Source organism: Neopelma chrysocephalum, unplaced genomic scaffold (genome assembly GCF_003984885.1).
Source record: "Neopelma chrysocephalum unplaced genomic scaffold, ASM398488v2 Primary Assembly neopelma1_104, whole genome shotgun sequence".
In the NCBI taxonomy this organism is placed as follows: domain Eukaryota; kingdom Metazoa; phylum Chordata; class Aves; order Passeriformes; family Pipridae; genus Neopelma; species Neopelma chrysocephalum.
Genome location: NW_020897768.1, coordinates 1,824,877 through 1,840,607, shown reverse-complemented (window position 1 = coordinate 1,840,607; position 15,731 = coordinate 1,824,877). Strand labels below are relative to the sequence as shown.

At 36.2% G+C, this 15,731-nt stretch overlaps 1 protein-coding gene across 2 annotated transcripts in view; it reads right to left on the bottom strand.

Annotated features, from left to right (window-relative positions):
* The window catches only part of PRIM2 (DNA primase subunit 2), a 101,111-nt gene that overhangs the window by 35,166 nt on the left and 50,214 nt on the right, over positions 1 to 15,731 (bottom strand). For both annotated transcript variants that reach the window (XM_027696036.1, XM_027696034.1), the window contains exons 7-9: positions 11,661 to 11,728; positions 5,315 to 5,387; positions 4,029 to 4,214 (exon numbers count right to left, since the gene is read on the bottom strand). In XM_027696036.1, coding sequence (XP_027551837.1) covers positions 4,029 to 4,214; positions 5,315 to 5,387; positions 11,661 to 11,728 — 327 coding nt within the window. The remainder of the gene's footprint in view (positions 1 to 4,028; positions 4,215 to 5,314; positions 5,388 to 11,660; positions 11,729 to 15,731) is intronic.

Sequence of the window (15,731 nt, the reverse complement as noted above, 5' to 3'; positions counted from 1 at the left end):
CTAAAAAATCAGAGTGCTAGAAGAGAGCATTTTGTACCACCATACACCAGTTACTGCTAAGAAAGAGAATATATATCACAAGTATATATGTAGCAAAAGAAAGCAAAAAGTGATGGGCTGCCCTAAAGTCTCCCATCTGTATCAAAACCATGATTCCAAGCTATTAGCTAAAGAAGTAACTGAATAATCCCTTAAAGAAACTGATTCTCCATCCCTTCTTTCCTTCGTTTGAAGTACTGCATTATCTTTCAACTCTTCCTTTTCACATTCACAGACTAATCGTGCAAAAATATCTGAAAACAGTAACAATCAAGTAATGATCTCCACTATAATAATCTTTACTACTAAGGATTTTATTTTCAACTATCAAATAATTTTTACATCTGTACTGTAATTACTTCGTTTGTCTTGTCATCTTATTACTTTTGTATTTCAAGTATTTTTAAAGCACACTGGAGTTACGTGTTCCCCTACCCCCCCACTAGGTTTTTGGATTGGATGGGGAGCTTTTAAGCATGAAGGACAGAATGTGAAAGAATCTATGAGAATTAATATCTGTTTAGAGTAAGATTATAATTTATAGAAAAAACAAACCAGTCTTAAAACAATACTGAGGTTATGAAGCCAATTGGCACAACCATTCAGTCAGAAGTAACGCATCTACCATTATTTGGCAGTTGATCCTTTCATCTGAACAATAATAATTCACCATTTAGGCACTCTTAACCTAGCAATCTGCAGAGTAATTTTAATTGCAGTGGCTAAATAAAAAAAAGTTTCACTTTGCACTCTGCATTTGTCTCTTCGTGAACATGCCAGTATATGATCATTCCTCATCACTCCACCAAGAGAGCATCTGTACCAGTTTCAGTGCTTTCTTTATAGGTAGTACTTGATTATTTTTTTCCCCCCACTAACTACATGGTTTCACACTTCATTTACAATATACTTCACAGATTCCTCTCTAAAGGTAAAATATAATTTTTTAAAAAATTTTCTGCAGTGTTCTTATCAATGAGCCCTGAGGTATGTTCACATCAGTGATTTGGAACACAGGAGATCTTTTTGGTGCAAATTGTCAATGTGCCTACACTCAGCCTGGAGACATGCATGCCAGTTTGCTGCTGATGTGTTCAAGGTAACTTCTATCCCGCTAAAGATTGAAGTTGTCTGCCAAGAATTCTTTGGATTGAGAACTGGCATAGATGTTGCATCCATTAAAAACAAATGCGAACAAACAATTTTGAAATCATAACCATTTGCAGCAAATTGAACACTCCCTCTTTGCAAAATACCAGTTGGTAACTACATAAATAACCTTAATATTTAGGAAGTATCGCATGTATATATTCACAATGCTCCAGTAAGATAAAACAGTATAATTATCTCCACTCTACAGAAAAGAAACAATGACATGAATGCCAGAAAACAAAAATGTCAAAAGAAGAAAATACCAATAACAATTGTATTAATCTTCATTTTTTCAGGACTTTAAACATTGTATGACATTTCACTGTGAAAAATTACAGGACACTAATTTCAGTTAGAGGTGTGAAAAATTAGTTTTCTTTCTTACCCCAGTTTGAAGCTCATTATCTAGAACTTGAGAAGAACCAAAATTACATGGAAATAGAAGCCTGCTTGTGACAAATGCAGTAACTACAATCCCTTGCTTGACTCACAATATGCTAACTATTGAAGCTAAACATAGGATCATAAAACTTCATTTATTTCTAGGGCCTATTAACAAAGACACTACAGTAGAAAGTCATAAACCTGTGATTGAAAATAGGATCCAAGGTGCATACATGTCTTCATACATGTGCATGTACATACTCGGTCAAAGCTCAAGTAGGTGGAATCAGGTATGTTCTCCCAATATTTTTTGGAAATAGAAATAATAAATGTGTATCTTTATACAGTTATTGTTTCTAATAGCTTGGTTTTATTCTTTCAGTTCCCTTTAAGCACAGGAAATGGCAATTGAAAAGTCTGGATTTTCCTGAATTCAACTAGTGTCATGGGTTGACCCTGGCTGGATCTCAGGTGCCCACCAAAGCTGCTCTATCACTCCCCTTCTCAGCTGGGCAGGGGAGAGAAAATATAACAAAGGTCTCATGGTTTGGGATAAGGATGGGGAGAGATCACTCACCAGTTACTGTCACAGGCAAAAGACTTGACTTGGGGAAAAGTTAATATATTACCTATCAAATAAGAGTAGGGTAATGAGAAATAAAACCAAATCTTAAAACACCTTCCCCCCCACCCCTCCCTTCTTCCTGGGTTTGACTTCACTCCTGATTTTCTCTACTTTCTCCCACTCAGTGATGCAGGGGGACCAGAAATGGGAGTTCCGGTCACTTCACCACACGTTGTCTCTGCCACTTCTTCCTCAGGTGAAGGACTCCTCACACTCTTCCCCTGTTCCAGTGTGTGGTCCTTGCCATGAGAAACAGTCCTCCACAAACTTCGCCAACACGAGTCCTTCCCATAGGCTACAGTTCTTCACAAACTGTTCCAGCATGGGTCCCTTCCATGGGTTGCAGTCCTTCAGGAACAGACTGCTCCAGCGTGGGTCCCCCGCGGGGTCACAAGTCCTGCCAGCAAACTTGCTCCAGAGTGGGCTCCTCTCTCCTTGCGGTTACATGTCCTTGCCAGGAGCCTGCTTCAGCATAAGCTTCCTATGGAATCACAGTCTCCTTTGGGCATCTACCTACTCTGGCCTGGGGTCCTCCATGGGCTACAGGTGGATCTCTGCTCCACCGCAGACCTCCACGGGCTGCAGGGGGACAGCTGCTTCACCATGCTCTGCACCACAGGCTGCAGAGGAATCTCTGCTCTGGTGCCTGGAGCACGTCCTCCTCCCCTGCCTTCTCCACTGACTGTGGGGTCTGCAGAGCTGTTCCTCTCACATAGTCTCAACTCTTCTCTCTCTGGACGAAGCTGCTATTGCACAAAATTTTTGTTCCTCCTTCAGAATGCCCCGGAGTTGCTATGCCCATCACTGATGGTCTTGGCCTGGGCCAGTGATCTTGGAACCAGCTGGCATTGGCTCTGCTGGACATGAAGAAAGTTTCTAGCAACTTCTCACAGAAGTCATATCCCTGTAGCCTCATGCCCTACCAAAACCTAGCCATGCAAACTCAACACAACTAGGAAGTAATTGGCATTCTACTAAAAATTTTATTACCTCTCTTCAGAGCTGTTCTTGAAACTTTTCTACAGAAATGCATTTCGGATTTCTTTTTCAACAAATTAAGTATCTCCTCTTAAATCATAACACATATAAGGAGCTAGAAAAACAGAGGAAGCCTACTTCATTCTACCTAAGCTGTTCAGGTTAAGGAGCAGGTCACAATCCTTCAAAAATTAGCAAATATTTTTCATGGTCTCAAAGAGACAGCATATATATATATGTTACACCTTCCTCACCCATGATACTATCAAAAATATTAACAAGGGTTAGGCCAGTGAATATGTCAATAATGCCTCCCATTGCACCGAACAGCATTTTTTCACCATTTCCTTGAACATATTGTTCTGCTTCCATTCATCTCCAGTTTCTTTTTTTATTCTTAGACTGTAAATTTGCTAAGGCAAGCCTACCTCACACGCAGATGTCCAATTAATATATTTTCTAATCAACCAACAAAAAAAGCTAACCTTGTCTTTCAGATGTTTGTGATCACTTACCTGCTTGGTGAATTAATTTAGTCACATAGTACCTGTATTTCATAAAGGACATTGGCTTCCTAGTAATCTAATGGTAAAGTAAGATATTTCTAGTCCTCATCAATAAAAAGCCTCTTTGTAGCTTGCCTTTTTTACCCACAGTTCAGGTAAATGCCCAACAAAATTACTACAGTCATAAGCAAAGAGAGAAAAAAACCCCACCTTTAAAATACATTACTGTGCCTTTTGCCCAACTCCTTACTTTAACAAGCACCTATTCAAACCTGTAACACAACGTACACATCAACTACATCTTCACATTCACATATTTAGATATTTTTCATTTGTTGAGTTACCTTATCCGCATCCACTTTTCCTCTGATAAATTCTTTCTTCCAGAACTCCAGTGCCTGTTCCAGAGTCAAGCCGATGCCCTTCAGGAACAGCCCATACTGCATCCGGCCCCCGTGACGGAGGTGATGGCTGTCGCGCAGCGCTTTGTGCAACTGCCGCATGCAGAGAGGGAACGACTTCACAGAAAGCTGGCAAGAGAAAAATTCCTGTTTAAGGTATACTGATCATTAAATTTGTAGGATACATGCTTCTTGTGATTATTAACTAGCTCCACTTGAAAACGCCAATGGCTGGAAGAAAAGCTATGCGTGTACAGAGAGCCTTGGGACTGACCACAACACAAGTGCGTCCGTAAGCCATCAAATCCAATAACCATCTCAAGGACAAAAGCCAAAGGACAGAGGAATACAGACTATCTTCAGCTACAAAGTAACACAGGTTTAACTGCTGTCAGGAAACATATAACCACAATTCCATTACAATATTTTTTGTCTCTTCCTTATTTCAGCTGCTGGAATGGCAAAGTGACCTATGATAAGAGTTTCTGGGGGCTAGGGAAGAGGACTTTTTTCTAAAAAACATCTTTGAAAAACAACAAGCAATAGTAAAATTCTTTGCAACTAATCTGCAGGTTTTACTCCCTGAAAAATACTATTTGGCATAAAGCAAGATCTCAGAGAATAGAAAACATATAACGTTCAATTTTACTTAGGCTTTGCATTTTTATTTCTTTAACGTTTGAGTCATGCCATCGAATTCGCTTCCAGAGGAACTCTATAATGGTTAAGATGGACACTGAAAACAAACACATTTCTTAAAATTCAGATAAAATAGTTACAATGTGTTTTTAATTGACTCTATAACATTCATGTGTGTTTTACAATCCATTTTATTTACTTCCTTGTTTTCAAAACCCCTTCTGTAAGTCAAAAAAAAGAGCAGTGAAAATACTAGTACTGGAATGGAATAAACATAAACTAAACATCATGGGTTGCAAGATTATTCAATAAGAAAATTTTGTTAAACTCTCCTTATAACTATGTTAGGTATTTGTGAAAGTACACAAAATTAAGCAGAAAATTAGACAATTCATTATAGCCCTGATTAGAGGCATTTTTAGTTAATTCTGCTTCATTTTGAACTTTATCACAATTTCATTCAACAGTTAAAAATAAAATATGAATAAAAAAAAGAGAAACATTTTTTATGTTGTATGTACATAGAGTATTTGAATTTAAAAAGTTATGTTTCAACATACTATGTAACTCCAGAAACACAGAGGACTTACAGAATCAATCTGGTCTAGAGAAATCTTTCCAGTGTTCTTTTGGACGCTGTAATCTGGGCCAACATAAGAATGGCTGAAAAACAAAGCAAACAGTAGAGCACCATTTAAAGCTGCTCAGAAAAATATTTTTTAAAGTTTATAAATGTAGAAAGAAATTATTTTATCAATTATAGGCTGCAATTATTTTATATCAGCAAATCCAGAAACCAAGTAATTGACACTTATAAAACAAACTTTAGAGCCAATATAGTAAAGAAACCCTCCCTACCCCCTTTGTCTGGAAAGAGGGGGGAGGGGTCATACAGAATTTAGATCACAGTATCATGCTACTGTTGAGGTTGAGAGAGGCCACTGAAGATGATCTAGTCCAACGCCCTGCTCAAATCATGTCCTTGCAGGTTGCTTAGCACCTCATCAAGCTGGGTGACTCAAACTTCTGAGCAACCTGTTCCAATGTTTGACCACCCTGGCAGTAAAAAAAAATCATTTTCTTATGTTTCAAGAGGAATTTCCTATGGTTTGCACCCGTTGCCTCCTGGCCTATCACCGGATACAACTGAGAAGAGACTCACTCTGTATTCTTTATTCCTCCTCTGATACAGACACCTATTTACATGCATTGCTAAGATTCACACCCACACTGTCCCAAAACATATCTCGTCCAGGCTGAACAGTCTCAGCTCTCTCAGCCTCTTCTCATATGTACTGGGGAGACCAGGACTGAACACAGCCCTGCACCTACAGTCTCACCAGCACTGAGCAGAGGGGAAGGATCACCTCCCTCAAGCTGCTGGGAGTGCTCTTCCTAACAGCTGTAACCAGCTGTAACCATACACTACAGCAGAGACAGTCACACATCAGACACTGTCACCAAAGTAACCTCAAATCAAATTCAACATCTAATGCCCAGCTTTTACTTTTAAATATATAGACTTCTTGAATGAGGATATATGCAGGGCTGCAGAACAGAACCAGAGAAATGCTTACAGCAGAACCCAACCAAAGTCAAGAGCTGACAGCATAGCAGGTAATAAAGCAAACAGGGGCTTTGGATACAGCATACTCCTCCAAAAAGCAGGTTGCAGAACCTGGATAAGAACAAATATCTTTGTGCAAGAGGGATTTTTTACCTAACTTCTTAAATCTTTCTTAAATCTTTCGACAGCGTGCAGAGTTTAACTCCAGAAAAAAAGACATTTTGTTAAATGACAATACTAGGTGCTGCAAATTATTTTGTGGCATTTCAATACCATAAAGTATGAAAAGCATATATCAAACAGTTGATTTTACTAGAGTAAAAATAGTTTGTTTAATTATAGTGCATTCATTTATTCTTTAGCCTTACTTCTCGCACACACTGGAGCACTAGGAAAGCCAGCTGTACTTAATAGATTTTTTCATTACACAACAAGATAATACACAATAAGATAAATAATGTAAAGTATTTGAACTTTGTACGTCTATGACTACGAATTTTACTATAGAATTATCTAAATTCCCTTGTGGAAACAGATCTGCATCAATTTACTTAGGCAAACTATAAACAAAACAGAAATCACAGTGCCAAAGATATTACAATCGAATCACAGAACAACAGGTAACAGTTGTTTCTTAGGCAACTTTTTTTTTTTTAATAAACAACCAATTAGGAAAACCAGTAAATGATCACATCCCAGGATGAGGGCTGGTAACTTCTTAAGCTGCTCCACCATAATCATTTTAGATCACCTGCTTATATCCTAAAGTATTTATTAGAATCATATTAATACTGAAAAAAATTGCTAAGCTAAAGAAAATTATACTTTTTCCTAGCTTCCATAGAAAGAGTTGGCCTGGGAAGAGAAAGCCCAAAGAGAAGACACAAGTTTTCCTGCAAGTGAACAAAGTAAGACTTCAGAAGTTACTGTTAAAAGAGGACGCGCTCTCTGAATCTTACTGACCTTTATATCTGGACTTGGTAGAAAACTCTATTGCAAGGAGAGAAAACTCAGCGCTAAGAGGGGCAGAGGGGGAGAAAAAGAAATTCTACTTTTCAGACTCTGAAAAGGTCAAATATTTTCATCATGGTACACAAACAGGAAAAGTTATTAATTTTTTACATTAAAAAGTAGCATATGACCTTTGCAAGGTCAAATTTTCTTGATACTTGACACTACTCACCAAAGAGCTACTCACCTACAAATTGCCTTCAAAGGTGGTGCTCTGAAAACGAGTATGAGCTTTATCTATCCAAAATATGTGATAGACTAGGGTTAGGCACAAAGGCCAGCATTAGCCATATGGCCTTTGGCAGCTAAGCTCTTGGATTCCTGTCCCAAGGAGTTGAAGGGACTAAAGCTTTCAGGTTTGCAGTTTCAGGTGCCAGGTCTTCTGATTTGCTACAGTAGAGATTCTCCAAGACCCTTGGTTTCATCATAAAAAAAATCACACTGCTTTCTCCACAGATTGTCATTATTTTCTCTACATTTCTAGTAGAAAAATCTCAAGAATCTTGCAAAAATAAAAATAAAAATCTAAGACTATTCTTTGTTCTATGAACAATGGTCCTCATTTTTTTCACGTCATTAAATGCAGGCAAACAGCTTCCTACTGCTGGTCTGAAAACACATTACAACACAAACTAACCAGGTTTGTGATCATTCTCACTTTCTTATATTTTTTGCTTTCAGTTTTAGCTCTTATTTTGGACTCATTCTTTCTTTGACATAGCTCTTGAGCTTACTTCCTGACCTTCTTACTCACCTAGAAATATTTATTTTCATGGTTTACTGGAATGCAAGCAGCAATGTCCTCACTTTTCACTTCAAAAAGTTTTGGTTTATCTCCATATATAAATTCCAGTCCCTCCATTCAGCCTGACTCAATCACTCAAAATCTGTTTTTCTAAAATCCAATATCTTAGTTACCAGAAGTTTTCTAAAACACCTAGCAACTAAAGATCAATACATACATTTGCACAGCTGTTGACCAAGAAGAAACTTCCACTACATCAATGCTTCCAAGAATGGGATCTATGTCTTTCAAATAAACAGCTGCAGGACAGTTTTGATAAATATTGTATTATTCACAGATGTGTTAGTGTATTACAAGATTTAGTGAGGGTATGAAGGGTACTTTGTAGATGTTGAGGATAATAAATAACAACAGTCCATCAAGGTGTTCATTTTTCTTTACTTGCTTGTGAGATGAGCATAGGTGAGAAGGAAGGGTGAATATGCCTGCATGAGTATTGCATTATCCATTAAAAAAATCCAGTCTTGCAAAACACTTGGTTTCTGTATCCACCTTATGAACTATCACTTGAAGACAGAATTAATAGAATCATATAAGTGGTGGTTGTACAGGACTTTAGAAGACCATTTAGTCCCATACCCCGCTTTAAATAGGATTACTGCCAACACTAGTCAGGTGAGCCGTGGCTTTTTCCAGCTGAATCCTAAAAATCTCCATAAACCAAGATTCCACATCACTGTATAATCTGCTGCACGATCATTCTAATATAGACATTTTTCTGACCGTTTGATCTAAACCTCCCAAGCTGCTGTATGTGACCACTGTCATTTCTTATATCCTCTGACCATCGAGAATTCCAACACCATGATGTTTGTCCTTCAAGCAGTTGTAAGCTGCTATTTGATCATCCCTAAGCCCCTCTTTAACCAGACTAAATAAAGTCAACTCAGCTTCTTCTTGTAATCCATAAATAGGCCCAGTCCTATAGTAGTTTGATGGGATTACAAACAACAGTTTTTGTCTATTCAAAATTATTCCTGCTGAAAATTTTAAACAGTAGAATGTTACACTCCTATAATGTCATCACACACCCCATATAAAGCAGGAGTTGCAGAACTTTCTTCTCATGCATTTAGACAAAGTTTCCACCTCTATTAAATTGCTAAAGTTTTAGCAATTTAAATCTCTTTGTAGCCTATTGTGAGCATGGGAAATCCCTAAACACAACCTTGCAGCAAATGTTTTAACATTTTAACTAAAAATGTTCTCTTTTTTTTTTTTTTTGATCTAGTACAAGTAGCATTAGAAAGCACCACTGAAACAGAATTGGACAAAAAGAGTATCTAATCACAGACAAAATACATATTTAGCCTAGAACTATCCAATTACAAAACATATGTTATGCCCATTAAAAAAAAAAGGGGGAATGGTTTACAATATCTATGAGGACATAATCCACAGGAAGATCACCTTTTCTGAGGACTAGTTAATTCGTAAATCACAAGCAGATATGAATAGGTGCCAAAAAAAGTGTTGAGTTTTAACAACTAAACAATAAACTTCAATTGTATGCTCTTTTCATACATTTCTATCTAAGCTTTTGCTCCCCTGATAGAGTTCTATTGACATATGCCAAAAATAAAATACTCCTGTAAGAATTCAAACAATGAAGGCAGAGAAAAGTCTACAACTAACTAATATTCTCTTTTCTTATGAGTAAGATGAAGCACAATGAATCACAGATTCACAGAAACAAATAACAAAGATGACCTATTTGGTCACCTGTGTTTACTGCCAGAGCCTGCTTTTCAAGTTGTAAGGTTTGATGTATTTTCTCCATTTTAAAGGAACTTGCAAAAAGGCAACTTGGAAGCATTTGTATAATTTTTTCAGTTGGTGACAAAAAATACTGGAATCAGTCCCTCCATTTTCACAAAATCAAAATCAAAGTAACTTACCAGTTATGTAACACAGGTACCAAGGTAAGAATGCACAAAAAGTAGCATAAATGTGGGATACAGTGTCTCTGTTAAAGTAACTTTTTTTTGGCAACCTTTTCCCATATTTAAAAAAAAAAAGCATAGACAGGACTGATGCTGTGATACTGAAAGCTGGTTCCACTTACAAAGACGCATAGCATATATCAAAAGAAATTTCCAATTTCTCAGTAATTACTCCTAGAGAGCACAGTTTATAAAAAGCTAACTGAATTACCCTTCACTTTCAAATGGAGACAGGTATGCCATTGAGGCGTATTTTTTAAAATCCCAGTGAGATGTATGGTAATAATAACACTGAAGGTTATTGGCATTTAGAAGTATCCCTAACCAGCTATGTAACAGTTACTCTGCAATACTTGTTTTCATTCATTGCTCTTGAACATAGTTCAATCATATGTAAATAAGCAGAGATACAAAAAAAGCTATTTTTCCTATTCTGATTTCCACTAGAAACAACAAAACATAAACCTGTTCCTATAAATTAAAAATTATAAAACTTTTTTTTAAATCAAAATAAAATGTTGGGTTTTGGGTACAGATACCTCAAGCAGTAGAGCACCACAGAAAATAAGAAGCATGCTAACTAGATCTGCATCCTAATTCCTGTGCAGCGCTGCCATGATGGAGCTTCAACAATTCCATTTCTAATTCATCCAACATAATTTCAGTGATCTTAATGCAAAGCTGTACGTGTTCAAAAACAGAGATTTCATTACTGACATCCAATATCTAAGTAAATTTCTATCCTTAGAGATATTAAAAATTCAACAAAAATAAATACCTGAGCAACCTGATCTAACCATTAAATCAGCTCCAGAGGTTCACTCCAAGTTAAATTATTCTATGATTCTAAGCCATCTTCCTCTAATTATATAGACCTTGTCCTTCTGCATACTACCATAGTAAGAAAACTCTCCCATATATAGCGGTAAAAAGCAACCACATATATAAGAGAGAGACCAGATGCTTAACCTGAAGAACATTAGGAAAGTGTTTTTTCTTAGTCTTCTTCTCTTTCATACAAATAAAGTAGGAAGTATATATATCTATATATACATACCACTAAGAGTGAGGCAGACTATTTAGTTTTGTTGGAGAGTACTCTAATGGTTCACTTTCAGCAATCTCCTTAGGTCCATTGAAAGAACAAATTAGGACTCCATTCATCAATTACAGTGAAATCTTCCAAAACCAGCACAGAATACTTGCAACAAGGAAGGCCCATGCTCTAAGCAGTGTAACTTGGAATCTGTTTTGTTAATAAAGAACCTTAACAACTTTGCACATACTATAAAAAATGCTATAAAAGCTACAAATAATTTTTTGTTACTTAGAAGCAACATCAGTTCTATAAATTATATTTCATGTCAGTCACATAAGCGTTGGACTCAATGATCCTTGTGGGTCCCTTCCAATTCAGAATGTTCTGTGATCTGTGATCCTGTGATTTATAAAGCTTTTCTTAAGTTGAAGGGTTACCTTTGGGTTTTTTCCAGTCAAAGTCAATCACACAGATGAGGTGTCTGAAAAAATCCCTGTACCTAAAGCATTCTACTAATACAATTATTTTAATCTGTATGAAGGAATATACTCATGCTTTCAGTTTATGCTACCTGAGATGATTAAGCAGAGGTTGTAGCCTCTCATCAGACTGTATGGAAGGTAGCGATCGTGCCGTCAGCTGGAAGAAAACAGAAGTTCAATTAATAAAATATTACCTTAAAAAAACTGATAGCAAAAACCAGGAATTATGTAAGAAGTCACTCTGCGTTGTTACAACTTTACACAACACTGGGTAAACAATTTCTCCTATTAAAAATAACTAAGCACAGCCTTCCAGAGTCAGAAGTTAGCAGAAATATTTACAAGTTAACAAACAGTGAAAAAACATTTTTCTAAAATTACAATGCTATTTGAATTAAATAGGAAGACATAATCGAAAGTGGTATACTTTTTTCCAAACATATTTGAACTAGAAGTCATATTCTGCCTAGATAGCCTTCAATGAGTCACATAATGTAAATATATTCCATGAAGCCATATTATATACAATTTATATTTGTATGAAAGCAATTTACATACTATTTACCACTGTCTGATTGTTATATAGACATGCCTCTGCATACACTGTTTTTTTTAAATGGGCATAACTTCTATTTTGTAATTCGACTGTTTTAAAATAAATACATACTTTATTTCTTATAACTTATTTACATGACTAGTTAAAGCATTCAGCTTTCTCTGCAAAAACAAACCTAATAATCTGTAGATCAAAAAATACATGTCACATTATTGTAGAATATCAGTTAGTTGATGTATTAACTAAAATAATTGGAAAAATATATGTATTAAATTTGCTTAGTATCTGTATATAGGTGGCTACCTTAACCTATAAAAGCTACAAACATCAGCACTTCTGATAATTCTGACTTACACCTAATATGAAATATTTAATACAACATGCTTTTAATGGCTAACAAGTTAGGCTGTATTTTGAAAACTACCTCTGTACAAATTAAAAATTTCAACATATTTCACATTGTATAAATCACCATCAAGTTCTCGAGTATCTTACAGGTAACTCAAAAATAGCATGCACTGTTATATACACTAATTAAAAATATTATTGTAAAACAAAAAACCAAAACCCACCATTAAAAAAAGTCACCATTTTTAGCACGAACAGTTTAGCTTCACCGTGCTTCCTCCAACACACAAATAAGGCAAGCATTGAAGTAGGACTACCTAGTCGGTTGCAACTTATATTTATAACCCACAAATAAATATGCCCCAGAATAAGCCACACAGTGTCTGGGTATAGAGGTTTAGTTGTAACTCTAAGAAACTCCATGCCAAGCTCCATTGTCTCATAGCTACACTATGTGAAGATGGAGTTCAATATTTTTCTGAGAGACCACCCACCCATTCATCACATCCATTTCATAGCCTTTGCTGCCACACAGAAGTCAGACTGGGATCAAATCTTAAACTGGTGCCTCAAGCTTGCAATACCATCCACCAGATAAATGAGAGGAGGTTCAAAGAGCTGTCAAGCGAAAGCTGAAAGTTCTGAACACAGGGACAGTGGGGAAGGGGCCATTCCAGCTGTTCAGGTAGCCCTGGACAGCAGCAATCACTGCCTCACAACACAGCTCTTCTCAGTCCCAGGTAACCCAAGTGTACTCATCCAATTTGGCCCCTGCAGAAAAGGTAACCAGGCAGTCTCAGCAATCCATTCATCTTCCTTTTTTAAAAGGCAGCTATCTTGGCAATTAAAGCATGATCCACATTCCCTTACTTTATGGAACTAGATTGAGAGGCATATGGTATACTAAAAATTCAGTAAGCTCCGTATTTATTCAGAAGTTTCTTTTGATAAAAAACTTGTCTTTTTGCCACTGAATTTTAAAGGCCAATATACTTATTGTTCTATATTCATGTCCCCGGTAAAGCAAACCTCTAATTTTGCTTTAAACACCATCAGAAAAACAGAAATTATGTTTGAAAAGAACTTGGAAGCCTTCCAAACACCATTCAAGTTATTCCACTTGGCTAAAATCAGAACAAAGACTGAATTACAGGAAATACCATCTGCTTCTTTTCCATTAATAACTTAAACCATACAAAAACAATATTTGTGTGCACACTCACATACATATGTATCCTTTTACCTGAGAAAAGCATACACTATTTTTCTCTACAAAGTACTTGAAATATCACATTTAATCAGAAAAAAAACTTCCTTGCTATGAACAATACATTTATGACAAGATGTTTATGGAAGTCCAACTGGACAATGATGGAAGTAACAAAGAAAAGTAACATTCAAAACCTGAAAAGACATCAACATTAAAGTTATATATACAGTATATATTTGCTACATAAATTTGCTACATAAATACCATCAATTAACAAAAACACTGGTTTAAAACTAATTTTGGAGTCTTGTAGGAATTGAGGCAGAACCAAGAACTGATCCTGGAGTTTTTTGATGTGCAAAAAGATCTAACACCTTTCAAATCTTAAAACAAACGCTTTGTAAGGTTAGATCAAATGTTTATTTTCATTAAGATATGGGATCCTCATGATACTGTTCTAAACTAAGATAAAGTTATGCTAAAACTAAGGATAGCTTTCTTTAAACACAGTTGAGGAAATCTCATCAAAATATTTGAACAATTTTAACTGAAAGAGTACATTTTGCTTTAACTCACTTGGATTATAAAAATAAAACCTAACATTTTCATAACATAAAGTCATTCCTCACAATCATATTTTTTCTAACCGACCCACAGTGTAAAGAAAATCAGCTTTAACAAAAGTGATGTTAGATTATTGCTCATGTTTTCAAGCAGCTAAGAATTTTATGTTTTCAACAGCATTCCTCTAAAAAATGATCCCTATTACAGAATTCAAACGAAGATTCTGAAGATTTTTTCCAACAACTCTGAAATGAAATTCAGATAAATTCCTGCAAGCACAGCCTTGCTTTCATCTCTATATGGTACTCAACATAAAGATCATTTTATCAGAAAAAAAAATGGAAAAACACGACATTTGATATTTTAGAGACCCGAAAGACATCAAAATGTTGTCAGGTAAAAAGCATAGCTCCAAATTCTAATCATGTTGAAGCAGTTTAATTTAGAGAGAACATAAAACACTGCCAACTTCAGATATTTCCAGTCCCAGGGCCTGGCTCATCAGAGGGGGAAGCAGAGTGACTCTCAGACAAGAACGTGTGGACACCTCAGAGCTCAGCTGAGATGGTGAAAGCTGGGATGAGTGATGCAGACCAAGGTAAGTTTAGTACAATATCACACAGCATTTAAAATTAAGAAAGGAGAAAGAATACTTAACAACATAAGAAAAAAGAAGTATCTTAAGTCTAAATTTCAGAAGTTTACCATCACCTGTGACCTTAGAACATCATGTTCAGCAATAAGACCAAGGGACAGTTTTTCCAAAGTAGCCATTGCTCAAGGTCTGGCTGGGCATCAGTCTGCTGGTGGTGAGCATCACTTGTGGTTTTTTTCTTCTTTCTTTTATCACTTAATAAACTGTTTTTACCTCAGTCCGTGAATTTTCTTATTTTTGCCCTTCCTGAACTACTTCTCCATCCCTCAGGAAAGGTTGGAAGGGTCGAGAGAGGATTTCCTGCCAGTCAGGGTCAATCCACCACTTACATATATATACTCATTTTACACCAATAAGAGGCTGATAAATTTCAGTTTAAGTACAGATTTCACAATATTTTGAAAGCTTTGTTGTCTATCTTAGAGGAGTCAAAAAACTGCTATTGTTTGTGCAAAAAGGATATATAAAAACCTTCAAAAACAACAAAACACAAAACCAACAAAAATATCACCAAAAACCCCAAAACAACAACAAAAAACCCCATCAAACAAACACACACCAAAACTCAAATCCCCACAATTATACAGCAGGCTTAAATGTACCAATAACTCACATCTCTACTGGATTTTCCCTGAGAAATCTGTGAAACAAAATAAATAAAGTGGAAACCTTGATGCTAACATAGACTTGACAATTTTGTTTCTGTAGACAATATCTTAATCAATGTTAATAAGTGTGCAGAAAATGAATAAATTAAATAAACAAAGACATGGTTTTAAGGATGTAGACTTCACAGAAGCCTTCTCAATGTGACATTAGGCCACTGC